The sequence below is a fragment of the Vicugna pacos genome, chromosome 3 (assembly GCF_048564905.1).
Source record: "Vicugna pacos chromosome 3, VicPac4, whole genome shotgun sequence".
NCBI lineage: Eukaryota > Metazoa > Chordata > Mammalia > Artiodactyla > Camelidae > Vicugna > Vicugna pacos.
The window spans coordinates 66804340-66822130 of NC_132989.1; the positions used below are offsets into that span (position 1 = coordinate 66804340).

The following is a 17791-nucleotide window of genomic DNA, read 5'->3' on the forward strand; positions in this document are numbered from 1 at the left end:
CTGAGGGGGAAGGAAGTTGAGATTCATATTTGGAGATGGTTAATAATTAATTAAAGACCAATTAATTCACTGGATACCAACTAAGTGTTCAACTGTCCTTTGACGCTTCAGAGATCTGGCTCTGACATACCACTTCACAAAAGTAACCTGGTTTAACAGAATGAGCACTGGATGAGGAGTCCAGAGACCTAAACTCAGGACCTAGTCCTGCAACTTATAACTGCCCGTGAGTACGGTGCTTTACCTCGCTGAGCTTGTTTCTTTATATCTAAGAAGAGGAAGATAATATCTACCTCTCTACTTCCCAGCCTTGTTGTGATGGACACACATGCTGTTACTTACAAAAGGGCTTTGAAGTCATCAGGCAGTTTTTCAAACATGAGGTATACGATTAGGTCTTCATAAACCCATACTACTAGGATAGAAAGAAATGAGAACATTGCTTACGAATCTTCAACACCGCAGTGAGCAAGGTAAGTGAGATGGAGGTGGGAAACTCTAGCCTTTGCTAAGCCTGTTAGTTTTCTGGCACCTGACTCTCAAGGGACTGTGGCTTGTTTTTTATGCTCAGTTCAGGGGGATCAAGAGACCTGACTCTGGGAGCATCCCATTATTTGCCAGACAGAGGTTTATCTGACTGAGATGCTCTGCTGTTTTGAATTAATCTCAAATTGTGTACAGGATCCTGAATATCAGAAACAAGCCGACAGGAAAGTCAATAGAGAGGAGGAGGATTATAGGCAGGTAACATCAGCATGGCTGCCACTCAAATGCAACACACGATAAAACAGCTCGCCTCAGAGTCTTTACAGCAGGTGATCCAGTAACATCTGAAAAAGGAGACATTTGGTCCCCCATGACTGTATGTTACATTTATTAAAAAAAAAATAAAAAAGACACACACAAAAACATATCACGATACCATTCTTTTACTCTATTTCAACTATTCTATTCCAGTTTTCTGTAAGTTTATGGCTCCTGACTTTTGAAGCCACTGAAATATACTTTGCTTCCATATGTCTTTCATCACTTCTCATTCTGATGCACGTGCCAAAATCTTGGCAATATCAATTTACTCCACTTAGTGTAATACCAGCTAAATTCCTAAGACTATAACACACAGCAAGAAATGTACACTCATAAAGAATAACCTGCAGCTCCAGAAGAAAATATTGCCTCAAAGTTAAAAAACAACAAAAAAGCTCCAAAAACCTATCTTGAGAAAACTAATTGGAAGAGTGTATGAAATACTTTGAAACAATATTAACCCATTCTTTCAGGGTCATGCACTGAAGGCTTGTTACTTCGCTAATGTGACATTTTCTCTTGGTTTTCAAACCCAGAATTTAATAACATGGCCGATAATTATACTGATTATTATCAGCATCCTGGAGTTTACATCTTGACTGTTTGAGATTTACTTTATGCCTGTTCATCTCATCTCATCAACAGGATTGCCAGTTCTCAGAGAGTAGAGGCAATGCCTTGTATTTCATTTTTATCTTTCTGCAATACCTGGTATGGTACAGGGTGTACATGGAAAGGCTTATAGAACTAATTGAAGATTAAATAAAATCAAATAAACTTGTACATCATTTACTCCAAAGAGTGGGACAGAATGCTTTTAATCCATACAGAGATTTCTGAATCTCGATACCAACCTCTCTGACAAACGATTGGATTTAGACCTATTGTTTAAAAATCCAAAGTAGCTGACATTTCTCGGAGCCTTTCCAACAGAACTGGGTAGTAAGATCAGTGGCAGCTAGACTTCCCATTCCCTCTTATTCCCCCAAATTTCTCTGGAATACCCACCCACCACAGCCCCTCCCCTAGTCACAACATTTCAAGATCCAAGTTTTCATTCCCAGAATCACAAAGTCAGTGTTAAGGAAATACAAACCACCTACCAATGGGGAACGTACTAGCTTCTTCAGAGCTTTGTCCTAGACTTCTAAATGCTCTGTGATGCCAGGAGACCAGATTTTCTGCAAATGGACCTCAAACTGGGACAGTCCAACCCCCTGGGTAGCTGAGATACTAGGCTAAGGGCAATGTGTCACACAAGCCAGCTTCAATTTCTTCTTAAAATGGTAATTACAACTGGATATTCAGCATTATAGACAGACAATAGCTACACAGGGAGGCTCCTCTCACTTTGCAGAAGAGACTAGGGCCATTAAGTTCCTTCCTATTGCTAAGCAACAGTTGTGTTCAAATCAAACTGTTCTCTGCTCTCAAACAGTAGAAAAATCAGTCTATTCAATTCTGAGCACGACTGGGGAAGGGAAAAGAGAAAGACTGTGTAGAGATTTTGAAATAGAAGGTAGATTTAAGCTACATGTTAATTTTGGATATATTCTCTCCCTTTTAAAATATTTTTCAAGGAATAAGCTCAGGGTGCTTTGTCCCACAGGAATAGCCCTGACATGCTTCTCTTTCCAAAATGAAAATGTGCTCCCTCAACTCAATTTGATTATGAATAATTTAGCCAAGGTTTACTGGCTACCAGGATACCTCCTGTAGTAGCTAGCTATTGCCACACAACAAATTGCCCTAAAACTTACAAATATTTATTACTGTACAGTTTCTCTAGGACAAGATTCTGGAAGTGGCTCAGCTACATGGCTCTGACTTAGGATGTCTCATGAGGTTGCAAGCCGGAAGTCCACCAGGGCTGCAGTCATCTGAAGACTCAACTGGGACTGGAAGGTTCACTTCCTAGCTCACACATGAGGCTATTGGCAGGAGGCATACTTTCTAGTTTCTTGCCGGTCTCATGGGCTTCTCCTCATGACACGGAAGCTTGTTTCCCCCAGAACAAGTGATCCAAGAGAGAGACTGACCAAGACAGAGGCCACTATGCCTACTGATGACCTAAGCTCCAAAGTCACACATGATCACTTCTGCTTAATTTTGTTAGAATCAACTTCCTAAGTCCTTCCCACATATTAAAAAACAAAAAAAAGAGAGAGAGAGAGAAATTAAGCCTCACTTCTTGAACAATGGACTATGAAAGCATTTGTAGACACATTTTTCAAACCACCAGACCACTCACCAGAAATGCTCATGCCCTTCTGCAAACAAAATACCGCAGAAACCCAGAGAATGACGTTCCGGCTCTGCCTTATATGCGTAAGGCAGAAGGTGGGACTGGTGACAGATCCTGTGGCCCTTCTTTTCATTAGCCAGATGACAGGATTCAAATCTGCCACTTACCACCTATGTGACTTTTTGTGATTTATTTAATTATCTGTGTCTCAATTTCCTCTACTAGAAAAAGAGTGTAATAACAGTATCCACTTCACATATCAGTTAACACATGTAAAGCTTAGAATACTGTTTGGTACACAGTATACCCTACAGAATTATGCAACTTTATTGTCGTCATTGTCATGTTGATAATAAGTGCAACCACTCAACCTGCATACAGAAACGCCCAAAAGGGCAGCAGAGGACAGAGGTTTGCCAGATGTAGATGAAGCTTTGGAAGGTCCTCTGCAAAAATTATCCACAATTATGATGTATTCACAATTGATAAATTATACGTTATCAAGCGCCTCTGTGGGTCTTCCTAGCACTTGTGAAGCCGCGGGCTACAAATGATGGTAAGACAAACAACACTGGAAAAAGCCCATATCCTGTGCCTTTCTTATAAATTCACTCAATAAAAACAGATAAACTATTTAAAAACAGAGCTGAGTGTTCTCACAAATCATGAAAACAAACAAAAAAACAAACAAAAACAGACAGTGGGGTATATATGTGACATTAGCGTAATTTATGGTAATCAATATCTTGCTGCAAATTTAATCCAATTAACTCAATACAGAAATAAATGCTTCCTCTGACCAGGTTATATCATTGTACTAAGGCCCAAGCTTTTGCATCCTGTGAAAGAAATCCCAGGTCCCTGGATGCCAGCTGCCAGCCAAGTAAGAATCTACGCACAGATGACTAGTTTCACCCGGGGTCATCTCTCTGGTATTCCCATATTGCTGTGTCTGTCAGGTGATTGCCACGGGGACACAGAGGTGGAAAGAAGATGGAAAGAAACGGGTGTGCTGCAGACAAAGATAAGATCAAGAGTCAGTAACAAAGTTATGTAATTTAAGTTTCCCCAAATCTTGTTCTTTTTGAAGTAAATGTGGGATTAGAGGCAATATCAGGGCAAAGAAAGAGGCAGTTTGGTAGTGGACAGATGTGAATCTCATTCTCAGTCCCTGTGAGAACCTGGGCTGGGCCTCCATCACTCTGGGTCTCATGCTTGCTTCAGAATCCATAAAATAACACAGAGAAAGACAGTCCCAGAAATCCCTTCCATGGTAGGGGGGGGTGACAATGGGGCATCCTCCAGATCTCTGAGATAAAATTATACTGTGAGGGTGAGGGTATAGCTTGTGGTAGAGTGCATGTTTAGCATGCATAAGGTCCTGGGTTCAATCCCCAGTACCTCCATTAAAATAAATAAATAAATAAATAACCAACCAACCAACCTCTATTCACCTCCATCCTCCTCCAAAAAAAGAAAAAAAGAGAGAGAGAAAAAGAAAAAAAAAAAAGAGTATCCTGTGAAAGCAAAAGTAGTCAAGCCACGTGAAGAGACGGACTTCCTTTAAAACAGCCCAGACAAAGGAACAGCAAATAGTTACAGGGAGGGAGGACTGGGGAGATTCAGTAGTCTATTCTTAGTATTTAGGTGTGTCTCCGGGACTATTATCTGTATGAACCAACAACTCCAGCTGTAAGTGGTTACAGTAAATCTGAGGTCACATACTAGCGGCTCACGGCCAAATGTGGTCCACAGAAGTGTTGTGCTTGGCCTGAACAGTATTTTTTAAAGAATATGAATTCACTTACAACATTTAAAAATAGGAGACTTCACATAAATACCCAGATTTCTGGTTTCTCTTTAAAAAAAGAAAAGGAAGAAAGAAAACAGACCTGACAGCCCTAGTCTGTATCCTGTCATGCGGAAAACCAAGGGGCGCTGAGCAGTGGCTGCCTCCTTTCCATGTGGTATCAGCCCTCCAGTCCTGCCTTTCAGTTACCTGCCTGGCCCTGAACTGGATGAAACTGTGTTACAGTCAAGTAGCAATTAAGCAACATGAGCAAATCGAAAAAGTGAAAAGATATTGTCAACTATATTGTACCTTTGCTGAGGAGAGACAGTAATAGAGGAGAATGGTCTGCATGGAGTTCAGGAAAGGGCAGCACAAAGAAGGAGAACTTGGCAATGCAACACGGTCAGGAAAGAGGGTGCCCAGGCCAGTTGGAACAAGGATCTGGGTCTGCTTGGAAGGCATTAGCAAAAACACATCATGGGCAGAAGAGGCGCTCCACATGATCTAGCTTGCTGTGGGGCATCTTTCCAGGGACAGAATGCAATGATCCCCCCAGGAAGAGAATGCAATGATCCGCTGACATGAGCATTCCTAGCTGCTCTGAAGGCTCGTACTAGTTAAGATGTAACTTCTCAGTTCCAAAATTTTAATCCCAGTCCACATGTGTGTATGTGTGTGTGTCTACAAAATAAGACTGGAACTCATGAGCACAGAATAAACTTTCCATTTCTGTGTGTCTTCTTCAATTTCTTCCAACAATTGTTGAACATTGTTTAAATGTCCATGTTAACTAATCTACAGATTCAGTGCAATCTCTACCAAAAGCCCAATGATATTTTTCACAAAATTAGAACAAAAAAATCCTAAAATGTATATAGAACCACAAAAGACCCCAAATAACCAAAGCAATCCTAAGAAAAAAGAGCAAAGCTGGAGGTATCATACTCCCTGATTTCAAATTATACTACAGGCATACCTTGGAGATATCGTGGGTTTTGTTCCAGACCAGCACATTAAAGCAGATGTTGCAATAAAGTAAGTCATACAATTTTTTTGGTTTCCCAGTGCATATAAAAGTTACGTTTACACTACTCTGTAGTCTATTAGATGTGCAACAGCATCAGGTCTTTAAAAAGAAAAAAAGGAAAACAATGCGGAGAGTCCTCAAAAAATTAAGACTAGAACAACTATACAACCCAGCTATTCCACTTCTGAGTAATTATCCAAAGAAAATGAAGACCCTAATTCAGAGGGATATATGCACCCCTATGTTCATCGTAGCATTATTTACAATAGCCTAGGTATGGAAACAACCTTGTGCCCATCAATGCATGAATGGATAAAGATGTGGTATATGTACACAATGCAATACTACTGAGCCCTAAAAAAAAAAAAGATGAAATCTTGCCATTTACAACAACGTGGATGGACCTTGAGGGTATTACGCTAAGCGAAATAAGTCAGATGGAGAAAGATAAATACTGTGTTTTCACTCATATGAAGAATATAAAAAATAAAATAAACAACCAAACCAAACCGAACAAAATCAAATACACAGATATAGAGAGCAGAGTAATGGTTACCAAGGGAAAAGGGACATGGAGGAGGGTCAAGTGTGTAAAGGGGGTCAACTGCACAGTGACTAATGAAAACTAAACTTCCCATGGTGAGCACGCAGTAGTGAACACAGAAGTTGAAATACAACGTTATACACATGACATTTAAAAATAAATAACTAAAAGTAAGACTTGGAGTCATTGTTAATTTAAATTTGGTCTGCCAAAGCTCTCTGTTTCTCATTAATAGTGATAATAATGTTTTCATTAAAAAATATAAATAAGATACATTCTGTCCGCCAAACTTCAACTAGCTATCTTGGATAAAGTAATGAAAACAATGGTTCTGATATATTTTGGGGGTCAAAAAACCTACAGAAAATACATCTCAAACTAGGATACTTCCAGCAGGAATGTTGCAACCAGAGGAGAAACAAAAATACCTTCTCCACCTAATGCAGCGGCTCCCCGCCTTGGCTCCACATTAGTATCACCTAAGGAACTTAAAAAGTCTGGGCGCCCTGGAGGTACCCAGCCCAATCAAATCAGAATCTCTGGGGGTGGGATGTATCAGTATTTTAAAAAGTGGGTCCAAGCCCAATTTCCACCTAGTTCAGATCTACTATTAGCTACACAAGCCTGAGTGGTTTGACAAAGGAGAAAACAGATTATGAATTATCTATTTTACAAGTATCAAGTCACCACCAAAAAAGAAGTCGCTATTTCTCTAGGCAACTGTAACTGTGCCATTAATTTTCCTATAAATGCAGTCAACCATTCCTCTACTTTGTTAATTTACTTTGACTTGCACAGAATGGTGAAACATATAATCTGCTCACAGATAATCAAGAGCTGCTTGTCCTACCTCCACTGCCATTATTTCTACTCTCATAAAAATAACCCACCTCACATTTTCATACTTCATTTTAGATCATTTTATAAACTCTGTAATTAATCCCAGAGCTTCAGGTGTATAGTAAGCAGCATGCTATGCCCTGATAAGTGTATTCATTGGATTTGCATTTCTATTCATATTACAACTATAATCCAAACTGCACCTGCAGATTCCCTGTGTCAGCAGCCATCTGAAATGCACACATTTTAATTCTACTTTAATGCAGAGCTCCTAAATTTGAGCAGATCCTTGAAAATATATTTCAACTACTGTGGTGGCTTGTAAGTCCCCATTGATTGTTTTTTGTCTCAACCTTGTATAGAATTAAAGCTCCACCATAGAAAAAGGCACTTATTTGACTGATTGATGATCACTGGTCCCACTATGGCTACTCTGATTCCAAGATTTATCAGGACTAGTCTCATAAGCAGATTTACGAGGAAGCCAATGACGCTTATGCCACAGAGTTTCTCAATGTGTACTGGCCTCTTCCAGAGCCCTGGGAGGTGCTCTAAAACTTCGTATTTGTAATTTTGTATTCTTTACCTTGAGGTAAATCGTGTTAGTGTCAGGCCCCACAAATCTTGACTCCACCCACCAGTGGGCCTAATGTTATTTGGCTGCCAATCAGGAGGCAAGCACTAAATAACCTATGAAATCATCACAATGTGAAGTTAACAAGAATTAGTTTAGTGTCACATGGTACACACAGATCAGGCTTTCCTTCCTCTCTAGCAGAATTCCTACCATTGGTCTACACACCAGGGGGCATGACAGGGAAGGGACTTAACCATCTTTGGAAAGGGCAGACTTTAGGTTCTAAAAGAAACCAAAGGGGAAAAAAATCCAAGCTTTTCCAGCGTGTGTGGAAATTAGGCAGGCTCAGACGTGAGTGGCAGGACCAGCGATCCTGAGCAGATCCTAGGCCACCCTCCACAAATAAATCAGCTTTCTCTGCCTTCATGGCCAGGCACACAAATCTTGTTCAGCCTATTTGCAAAGAAAATTTTCTGTCCATTCTCTTGCTAAATTTAAATTCCTTTTATGGCAGTAAAAATACCTTCCCAGCAATCGTTAAAGAGAAATGGCTTACACGAAAATGCCTGGAGAGAATATTTGAAAGCATAATTACGAATTGACAGTTCTAACCAAGAGTGGCCAGATTCCTGTGTATTTTGATGGACATAGAGCTTGGAAGCAGGGAAGAGGGAGAAGATTAAAGCAGGAGGGAGCCTGAAACACGGAAGCCCACTCCGCAGACCCCATGGCTTGGCTGGGCGGCACCTTGCTTCCTGTTACGAGCCACACAGCAGAGCGGCACCGCCAGGTGGGCCCAGCCCACATTGCAGCCATAAAGTCAGGAGGCCCGGAAAGACTGACAAGGGCATGAGGCATTCACTTGTCTACACAACCCTGCCTCCTGCTTGCCTTTGCAGCTTTCCATTTCTAGGGTGCCTCTGGGTCAGCAATTCCTCATTCCGAGAGTGGATACAAAGTCTAGTTTGGGAGTGAACCACTACCTAGCACTCCCTCCCTTCGAGCACCTGTCTGTCTGGGTCGAGACCTTCTCTGGACAGCACCATGCTCTCCCTGACCAGCCAAGAAGTCCAGATCATCTTCTCAGTAGTTCCTCTCTTTCTGCTCCATATCCACCTTTCCTAGTGACCTATGAACCCAAGCCCTTCTGCCAAGTTCTCCCAAGCGGGTAGACTCTCCTGTGGGGCCAGTTCCATGGAACAGCTGAGCCCCAGGGGCGTACTGATCCCCACTCCAAAAGAGACCCTTTCTTACCACCATTAGCCACTGACACTGACCCCTGTACAACCTGCTGCCTTGGCAGTGGGGCCACAGACACTGCCAAATGCCTCCTTTATTCCATTTGTGTCTAAAATTAAATTATGTGGCTCCAGACCACAGTAGAGGCAACATCCACAGCAGTGTAACAGAAGAGGAGGGTCATGCTCCCCTGCACCTAGCAGCACTGGCTGTCAGCAGTCAGCCCCTCTTCCACCGGCTCACCGATGAGAGCTTTCTTCCTAGGCTGTTAGCTGCAGGGGAGAAGCAGGAAGCTGCAGGCAGCAGAAGCAGCAGCAGCGCTCAGATAGTGAGGAAGACTTGGCTGTTGTGGTTACTTTATCTTCTAGCCCCTAATGCGTGGACAAGCCAAAGTCAGAAAGCCATTCTCCATTAGAACTCTGCTGCAGTCTCAGGTGAGAAAAGGTACCTTTCCTTACTGAGCCTCCAGCAAATGGGGAAATGGGTTCATCTCGAATTAGCCTAAAAACTATTTCCCCTCACAAAACATATTTAAATTAAGAAACGTGTGAGGAAGCTCTGTACTTCACTTTTTCCAAAGACAGACTAGCTTGTGAGACAAAAGACAGGACAAGGTCTTGGCAAATCATTGTTGATCATTAACTCTGCCGAAAGCGTAGGGAAGACTCCTTTATCATTTCATCAAAGAAATCTTTATTATCATAACATGTAGGCAACAGTAGAAGCCAACTGGATTGAGATGACATCAATATTATTACCATTATAGGCTGTACTGTGTTATACTGATGGAATTTGGGGGAAGGTTTTGGGAATATTGGGGGCAAAGAACATCCCCAGTTTGCCTGCCACATCCAATGAACTGTGTGTGGTAAAATACTGAAGATGTGGAATGTAGTCAATCTGCAAAGATTTTCCATTCATATTGGGTCTATATGTAATTATTATGGTAATTCATATTCATGTTAGACTATCTCTTTGTTCTTACCTCAATTTAGAAAGCATCCACACAGACAGTACCTACCAGTTGCTATTTATTGTTGAATACAGGCTCATAGGGTTTGGAAATGGACTTCTTTGTGGTAGGTAAGCAATGGCTAATTAACAAAATACACCATCACTCCCAGAAGCCACAGAGTTAGATTTGGTGAAGATACAGCAACAAGACTGCTTAAACCATGTGCAAGTTTATTTTAACATACTGTCCTCCTTGCACATAAGACAAGAGGACAGAGATAATGAATATACGTTTTCAACTATTTAAAATACCATGCTTTTATTTTAAGCACTTCTTTACCCTGAAAATTAACTGACGGCAGCTCAGAAAGCATCACGGAACTACTGGAAATGAATTATGAGTCAGCTAAAGCAATAGGTCCCTCCCCGCTTCCCACCCCCTCCCCAAGCCTTCCCTCCCACCTTGCATATGCTTTTAGCACTGTACTCAATTAAAAGGGAAACGTGTGTACTTGATAATTTAGCTAAAAAGGTTAAATAACTCCAGAAAACAACATGAGGGAAATAACACATCCTTCTCGGTTACAGAAGTTCTCAGAAGTGTCATCCACAGACCACCTGCGTGAGACTCATCCGAAGGTGCTTATTTAAAAGGCAGTCTCACATCAAGACACACTGACTAAGAATAGGGAGCTAGGAATCTGCATTCTTAATAAGCTGCCCAGTGGATCACAAGATGCTGGCAGGCAAGGACCGCTGACTTACTAGAAACTGCCAAGTATCTCTGCTCAGCTGCTCGTCCCTACTCACCTGGTGGACTCCCGTGTCCTGCTGCAGCCGTGGCAATTGCAAAAGCAGAAGCAGGCGAAACAGAGCAGTGGGAGTTGTCAGCCGTCTGTCCTGGTTATTTAAAAAGAATGGAAATGGCATGGTGAGGCAGATGGATAACATTATGTAATGAAAATTCTCATTTTCATTCCTGCACCAGATGAAAGGTTGGGCCAAATACCCTGTGCTGTCCTTATTAATAGGCAAGTAACAAGATTCTGTATCAGCAAGTCCACAGTAGGTATAGACCCAAGAGAAATGAAAGCATTGGTCTACACAGAAACTTACACAGGAACATCTATAGCAGCACTGTTCGTAACAGCCAAAAAGTAGAAACAACCAAATGTCCATCAACGGATGAATGGATAAAGCAAATCAAAAATTCCTATATAAGGGAACATTATTTCACCACAAAAAGGAATGAAGTACTGCTACATACTACAACATAAATGAACCTTGAAAACATCATGCTAAGTGAAAGTCACAAAAAGTCACATATGGTCTGATTCAATTTATATAAAAAGTCCAGAATAGGTAAATCCATAGAGACAGAAAGTAAATTAGTGTTGCCAGGGGCAGGGGGACAATGGAAATGGGGAGAGACTACTAATGGGTAAAAGCTTCTTTGGGTGGGGGTGAGGAGGAATGATGAAAATATTCTGGAATGAGACTGGTTATGGCTGCGCAGCCTTGTGAATATATAAAAACCACTGAACTGAATAGTTAAAAAGGGTGAATCTTACGGTGTGTAAATTTTATTGCAATATAAAAAATATTTTTAAAAAGTATTCTACATGTTGCTGATAGGATTTTCTTCTCAAAACACAAGAGCAGTGGGGATGGGTACTCAGATCAAAGGAAGCATTGAGAACCTTCTTGCAGTCCCTCTCAGATATTTACACACAGCACTTGATAATGCTGATGCCAACCTCAGTTTTTCCTCACTCAGGCTTTTAGTGAAAATAGTTCACTGTGATTCTGATCTGTAGGGTTTATATTTGCTTTCCTGGAAAGTTATACAGTCATGCTTAAAATAAGTAAGAGGGGAAACAAAGGGCTGTTAATATGTCCAAGCATGAGAGCACAGAACAGCTCCACCCTCTCCATCAGCAGTAGCCTAAAAACATCTGTGGAACAAGGTGGCAAGTAGACAGATGAACAGGCAAACTCTCAGCTACACAGTGAGAAAACGTGTGATACTGTCCCCACTTGGTTCCTCCATACTACCACAGATTTCAGCTTCCCTCCTATGTCCCTGGGATTTAGCCATCTCAGGGAAGAAACAAAGGACTCAGTTAATCCACGAAGGGGATGAGGATTTCCAAATGATGCTTATATAAATTTTTTAAATTTTAAATGAATATAAACATATGAAAAGAAACTATAAAACAGAGCTCAAATAAGAGTAACCAAGTGTGCAGCATTTCACTCTTGCCGTGGTAGAGTTTTGCTTCCATAGGCTTTGGCCCCAAACTCTTAACTCAGGGGAGTCTGTCCATGTGGCAATGGTCAAGGACGCTGCCAGGGCCTGGACTGACCAACGCTCTAAGAATAGTAAAGAGATTTGGCTAATTCCATAGTTGTCCTGTAACAAGCCAGGGAAGTCTAGCTTGTTGCCTTGGTTTACCAGAACCACCCAAACATCAGGGTGACCCAGACTGACCCATGACCCATGACTGACTGTGATGCTTGAAATCGGTTCACTTCCCAAGGACTAGTATCTGTCAGAGCAAATCTTGTGACAACAGCCTGACCCAGGAGAGCTTCTCTTGGAGCTGATGGCAATGACAACAGCTTCCATCAGGTGGCTATGGCTACAAATGAGATGACCATTTGGAGCCACACACTATACCTTTTGCTAAGCTGCCTTACTTACAGCAGGAGTATGAGAATTAAAAAACATCTACATTTCATGTGGGTTCCTTGGGGTGAATCTGGTTTCATAAATGAATAATTTTCCCTTCCAACTTGAAACAACTGGCTTAAGGAGAAAAAAGGAAATATTTCAAAAAACACAACTGTTACTTGGATATATTTATCTGAGAAATGGGGAGATTAGAGATTTCTATCTTTTGTTCTGACTGTTCTTCCTCCGATTAGAAAACATTTGGTATATTCTAAAACAAATTATGGAGTACTATTTTATAATTTTCATAACTACAGAAAATATACCAGATTCTGCCACTAGCAATAATGATGATTGGGGTCCCATGCAACTGGACGTGACTTCGGCTAACATAGTCTTCTTAATAAGGTCCCCTCCCATTTGGTGTCCTAGGTGAGCTTATTTAATACAGACTCCCCTGGGATTCATGGTAAGGTATCAGAGTCTGGGAACATAATGGTAAAATTCAATTAACTCAGTGCTTAAGAACAGGCTTCTTGACTCACGTTACTCTACACAAAGTGCAATGCAATAATGAGGTCAAATAAATACCGGTTACACTAATGACGTATTCTCTATCTATCATTTATTTTTCCACTATTTGGTCCTACAATTGCTTCCAATTAATTTTCATAACTGAGACTATAAACTATTTGGGGAGTGAAATAGTAAGACAAACAAAAGATTCAGAACCTAGAAACCATCTTTCACTTGTGCATTTCTGAGTCCCCTTCTGAGCTCTCACCTCCAGGCTGGCGGTAGCGGAGGTGCCGAGGGGTCGAGGGCGACCTGCAAGGTGAAAGTTCTGTGGCATCTGCCGCTGGGGAGCCTTCCACTCCTGCGCGGTCCACGGGCGCAGACTCTAGGACTGCTGCTTTAAAACATCATGAAGTTTAACAACCGGGCCGTAAACTTTGGAGCTTCTTGTCAGTATCAAGCATGGAAACACAAAAGATCGTTATGGATATTAAGCATTTCCTATTAGCCTGCTTTTTTTTAAAGGACTTTATCATGAGACTGAGTCATTCCTCCTGGCAGAATGCTCATGACACAAAATCGGACTGTGGGTTTTCTCTACCCATGTCTTGTTGATCCTGCTGAGCCTGGCTGATCCTACCAGCCCCTGCTGTTCAACAGAACAGATGTTAACAAGAACTAGATATGCAGTAGCTTCCGCACACTCCAGAACGTTTCTGCCTCCTTGGAGTGTGAAAATAGGGAGTTTTCCAGATTGTAAATGAAAATGGGGGCTTCATTCATTCTTTGCTTGGGTTGCTCCCTTAAACCAATTCAACTCTGAATATTTACTACTGTAGCCTCCTCCCAAGAAGCTCTAGGGGATCCTAAGGGTCTAGAACTGCACTGTCCAGTATGGTAGCACTGGCTAAAAGTGGCTATGTAACTTTAAATTAAAACTGACTAGATTTCAGTGAATATTTCACTTCCTCACTTGCACTGGCCACATTTCAAGTGCTCCGTAGCCACACGTGGCTAGTGGCTACAGTCCTGAATAGCATTTCCATCCTCCCAGAGTGTTCTATTGGATAACCCTGATCTAGAGCTACAGGTCAGCAGGAAGCAAGTGGAAATTTTACAGAGAACAACTGAGAGGTTTTAAGATTGAGCCTCTTCACTGTAGCTAACATTCCATGAGTTAAAATTCCAGGGTCACATTTAGGCTATTACTACACCCTTTCCACTGGCTTACGAACCAGGTAAAACTGCAACTTTGTGTGTGTTCTCTGAAGGAAAAGCACTGCAAAAATTGCTAAATTTCCGACAACTCTCCATTTGTTTTTCCTTGGGCTTTTCATCAACCGACAAAAGCCATGTCACCTCCACTAATTTTACATTACCCGTCAGGACGACTCTCAACTCCCTCTCCCATGCCATTCAAGATTTCACTCAATCAACTTTACAAAACACCTAATGACTTCACAGAAAGCCATTTTTCCACTTGCATGTGATTTACTCCCTTAGAAATACGGCCACAATTCAGCTCTTTTGAAACACAAAGGGGCCGGGGAAGGGAAATGGTTAGAATCTTCCCTTGAATGACATAATTACAGTAAAGCTGGCAATAAGGCAGGATGGAGACCCAAAAAAAGCAGTGCTTAGCTGTTAGTTTTATTATTTCCTAAATAATTCCCTCAAAATTCAGTAATAGAAGGCATCTGCTCTGCAAAAGCAAGCAGAATAGCAAACGCATGTCCTGGGTCTGATTCAACCATTCACTCTTCTGAGGCAAGTGAGCAAATTGTGTAGTCAGCAATGACAATGAACCCAGAAAACTTCCCAGTGAGAGAGCTGGACAGGCCCCGGACGGCCCCTGAAAGACAGGAGGGTGCAGATGAACACTATCAGCAAACGGGCACTTGCAGAGAAGAGAGGCCGTGAAGTGCTGCTTTCTGGTAGGTTCACTTTCAATCAAGTTCCATGCAAACAGCTTTGCCTGCAAAATGAGTGGGCCGATGTGGGCTCAAAACAAATGCTAAACTTGGGAGCACTTTCAGCCCACAGGCAGGCAATTTTCAAACTAAGAACGCAGAAACAGATACTGGGGATGCGGGTGGGGTGGCAGTGCTCTGGCTGGGTCACACAGCCACGGCCCAAGTGAACGCCGATTGGGAAGGGGACTCAGATACAGGGAGCCGCCCTGGGGCTCTCCACTGCCACCGATTTGATTTTTTGTTGAGCTCTCATCATTGGGTAGAGTCTGAATGTGAGCTGGGCTGGTATTTGTGCTTTATAGAAGAATCCAGGCTAGTAGAAGGTGGGGACATCCTGGCAGGAAGAAAGAGGGGCACTAATGAATGTTGGGTAAGGCTGGAGCATATCTAGGGACTAGGTGGGGTGAAATAAACAGCACTGTCTTTTCCCTCAGAAGTTCACAGGCTTGCTCATCTTGATAGATATTTCCTTTCTCTTCTTTCTCCTCATGTCATTAGAAGTTCTCTTGCCAGGAAATAGTTCAAAGCTGGCATTATAATTACAATGACAATAAAAATTGACAAAGGTGACTAGCGTATATCAAAGGGGGTACCCTGAAACTATCTAGCTGGACAGCAGTGGGAGAGACCCACGGAGCCAGTTGGACCTAAAGGCGAAGCTGGTATTGGGCAATGAGGTTTGTGGAGCTGCCACCTGAAGTGAAAAGCAGAAAATGTATCAACTCCTGGCGCAGGCTTCTTATTCAAGTTTGCCAACTGTCTGAAGTGTCAGCATTATGCAAAGCACACACAAACATCTTTCAAATTAAAGACAGATCATTGTTTCCCTCTTCTCTGCCAATCGGAATTTCAAGACTAGACAGCAAAGTTAACACAGCAGCACTCTTGGTGCGAGCGCGCGCGCACACACACACACACACACACACTGAACTTGTCAGGCTGACACTGAGGTAAAGTGCTTCATCGTGACTTTCCTAGGACTATTCATGATCAATATCGCCTACATACCAGTGCAAAAGAAAAAGAAAAACTAAGTCCGAATTCTTTTGTTTCATCTTTTCAGAAAAATGCCAAAGAGCTCCCTAGACCCCAGTATTAATTCTAAGTGTTTCCTTTATGAGTATCCACAGGACAAATTATTCTCAAGTCTCACAGCAGGAAAAGATGTGTCTGCACACCAATCTATTCTTAGCTTTCAGTATGAATCATGTAATTGATTACATTCAGAATCAAAATCAGAGCAACTCTAGGAACTGCAGAGGACCACACAGTATTCACTGGTTCACTAACCATACCCTTGGCCTCATACAATTTTTCTCCATTGCCTGATTTCATCTATTTTATTTTTAATCCAGCAGACCATGTGCCTCTTTGAATTATCACCTTAAATACTTTAAGGAACAAAATGGGAAGTAAATACATTAAAAATAATCAGAAGACAGTTACAAAAACAGAAAAGAAATCAAGGTGCAAAGAAGTGGCCGGAAACAAAATGGGTAATGGAAAGATTTGGGGTGGGTCAATCATGGTCAAAATGAGAGAGAAGTGGGGGACGTGTCAGTGGGTGGATGTAACTAAGAAACACCAGGTGCTGAGGAGCTGGCATTTCTGGAGTTGAGGCTGGCTCTGATGGGCTTCAGCAGGTGCCATCGGCCACACATGGACACAATCCTGGGACTTCCACATCACCTATGGTGAGAGGAGCTCTGCATTTAACCTCAACCCAGGAACTCCAAAATCACATTTCTAACCCACAGACCATGTGGATAAACTAACCCATGAATATTCAACTGCAAACCATTTGTTTGGGGGCAATTCAGTGAGAAACAGAGGCATTAAGTCCTCAACTTTAGCTCTCTCTCTAACGTGAGAAAGATTCTATTTCTCTCACCCTGTTATTCACGGGCCCTCTCCATCTGCTGGGCCCTGGTCATACACGATCTGAGCTGCCACGTGACAAGCCCTCCAGCTGCTGCCAGCTGTGCCCACAGTGATTCCACCTCTGCCCAACACTGCGCTGACAGGCCTTTGCAGCCTTGGTCAGTGTCCTTCCCTGGGAGCTTGATGCACTTCTTTCTCATTTACCTTAGTCTCCCCGAGTCTAACCGTCTTCCAGCCTATTGCTTCTGGAAAAAACCTACTGATTGCTACCAGTGGTCACACCTCTATCATAGACAGCAGGACAAACAGACATTATGACACAGCCTCGGACCATCACTATGCACTCGGGGCTTGGGCTTTGAAGACCAGAGCGAGGGAACTTGGTGACCACCATGGAACGATCCATGTGTAACAAGTTAAAGGGCAGGAATTAATTATCACAGGTAATGGGTGGCTTGACTGAAGACCTTTAGGACTACAACATGTACCCAGTCTATAAAGCAGAAGAAATTTTTAAAAGTTCTTTCTCTATTAAAGAAAAAAGTTAATATCTATCCTACTAGGCCTTAGCCAAATTACAATGCAATCTCTGGGAAACTGCAAAAAAAAGGAGAAAGAATCTCACCTCACACCCATTAGGATGGCCACTATCAAAAGAATAGAAAATACTAAGTGTTGGCAAGGATGCAGAGAAATTGGAACCCTGTACACTGTTGGTGGGA

The 17791-nt window shown here is 42.1% G+C and overlaps 1 protein-coding gene across 2 annotated transcripts in view; it reads right to left on the reverse strand.

Moving 5' to 3' along the window:
- The window catches only part of RASGRF2 (Ras protein specific guanine nucleotide releasing factor 2), a 203873-nt gene that overhangs the window by 65907 nt on the left and 120175 nt on the right, over nt 1–17791 (reverse strand). For both annotated transcript variants that reach the window (XM_031674454.2, XM_031674449.2), the window contains exons 16-17: nt 13484–13609; nt 10836–10925 (exon numbers count right to left, since the gene is read on the reverse strand). In XM_031674454.2, the coding sequence (XP_031530314.2) occupies nt 10836–10925; nt 13484–13609 (216 nt within the window). The remainder of the gene's footprint in view (nt 1–10835; nt 10926–13483; nt 13610–17791) is intronic.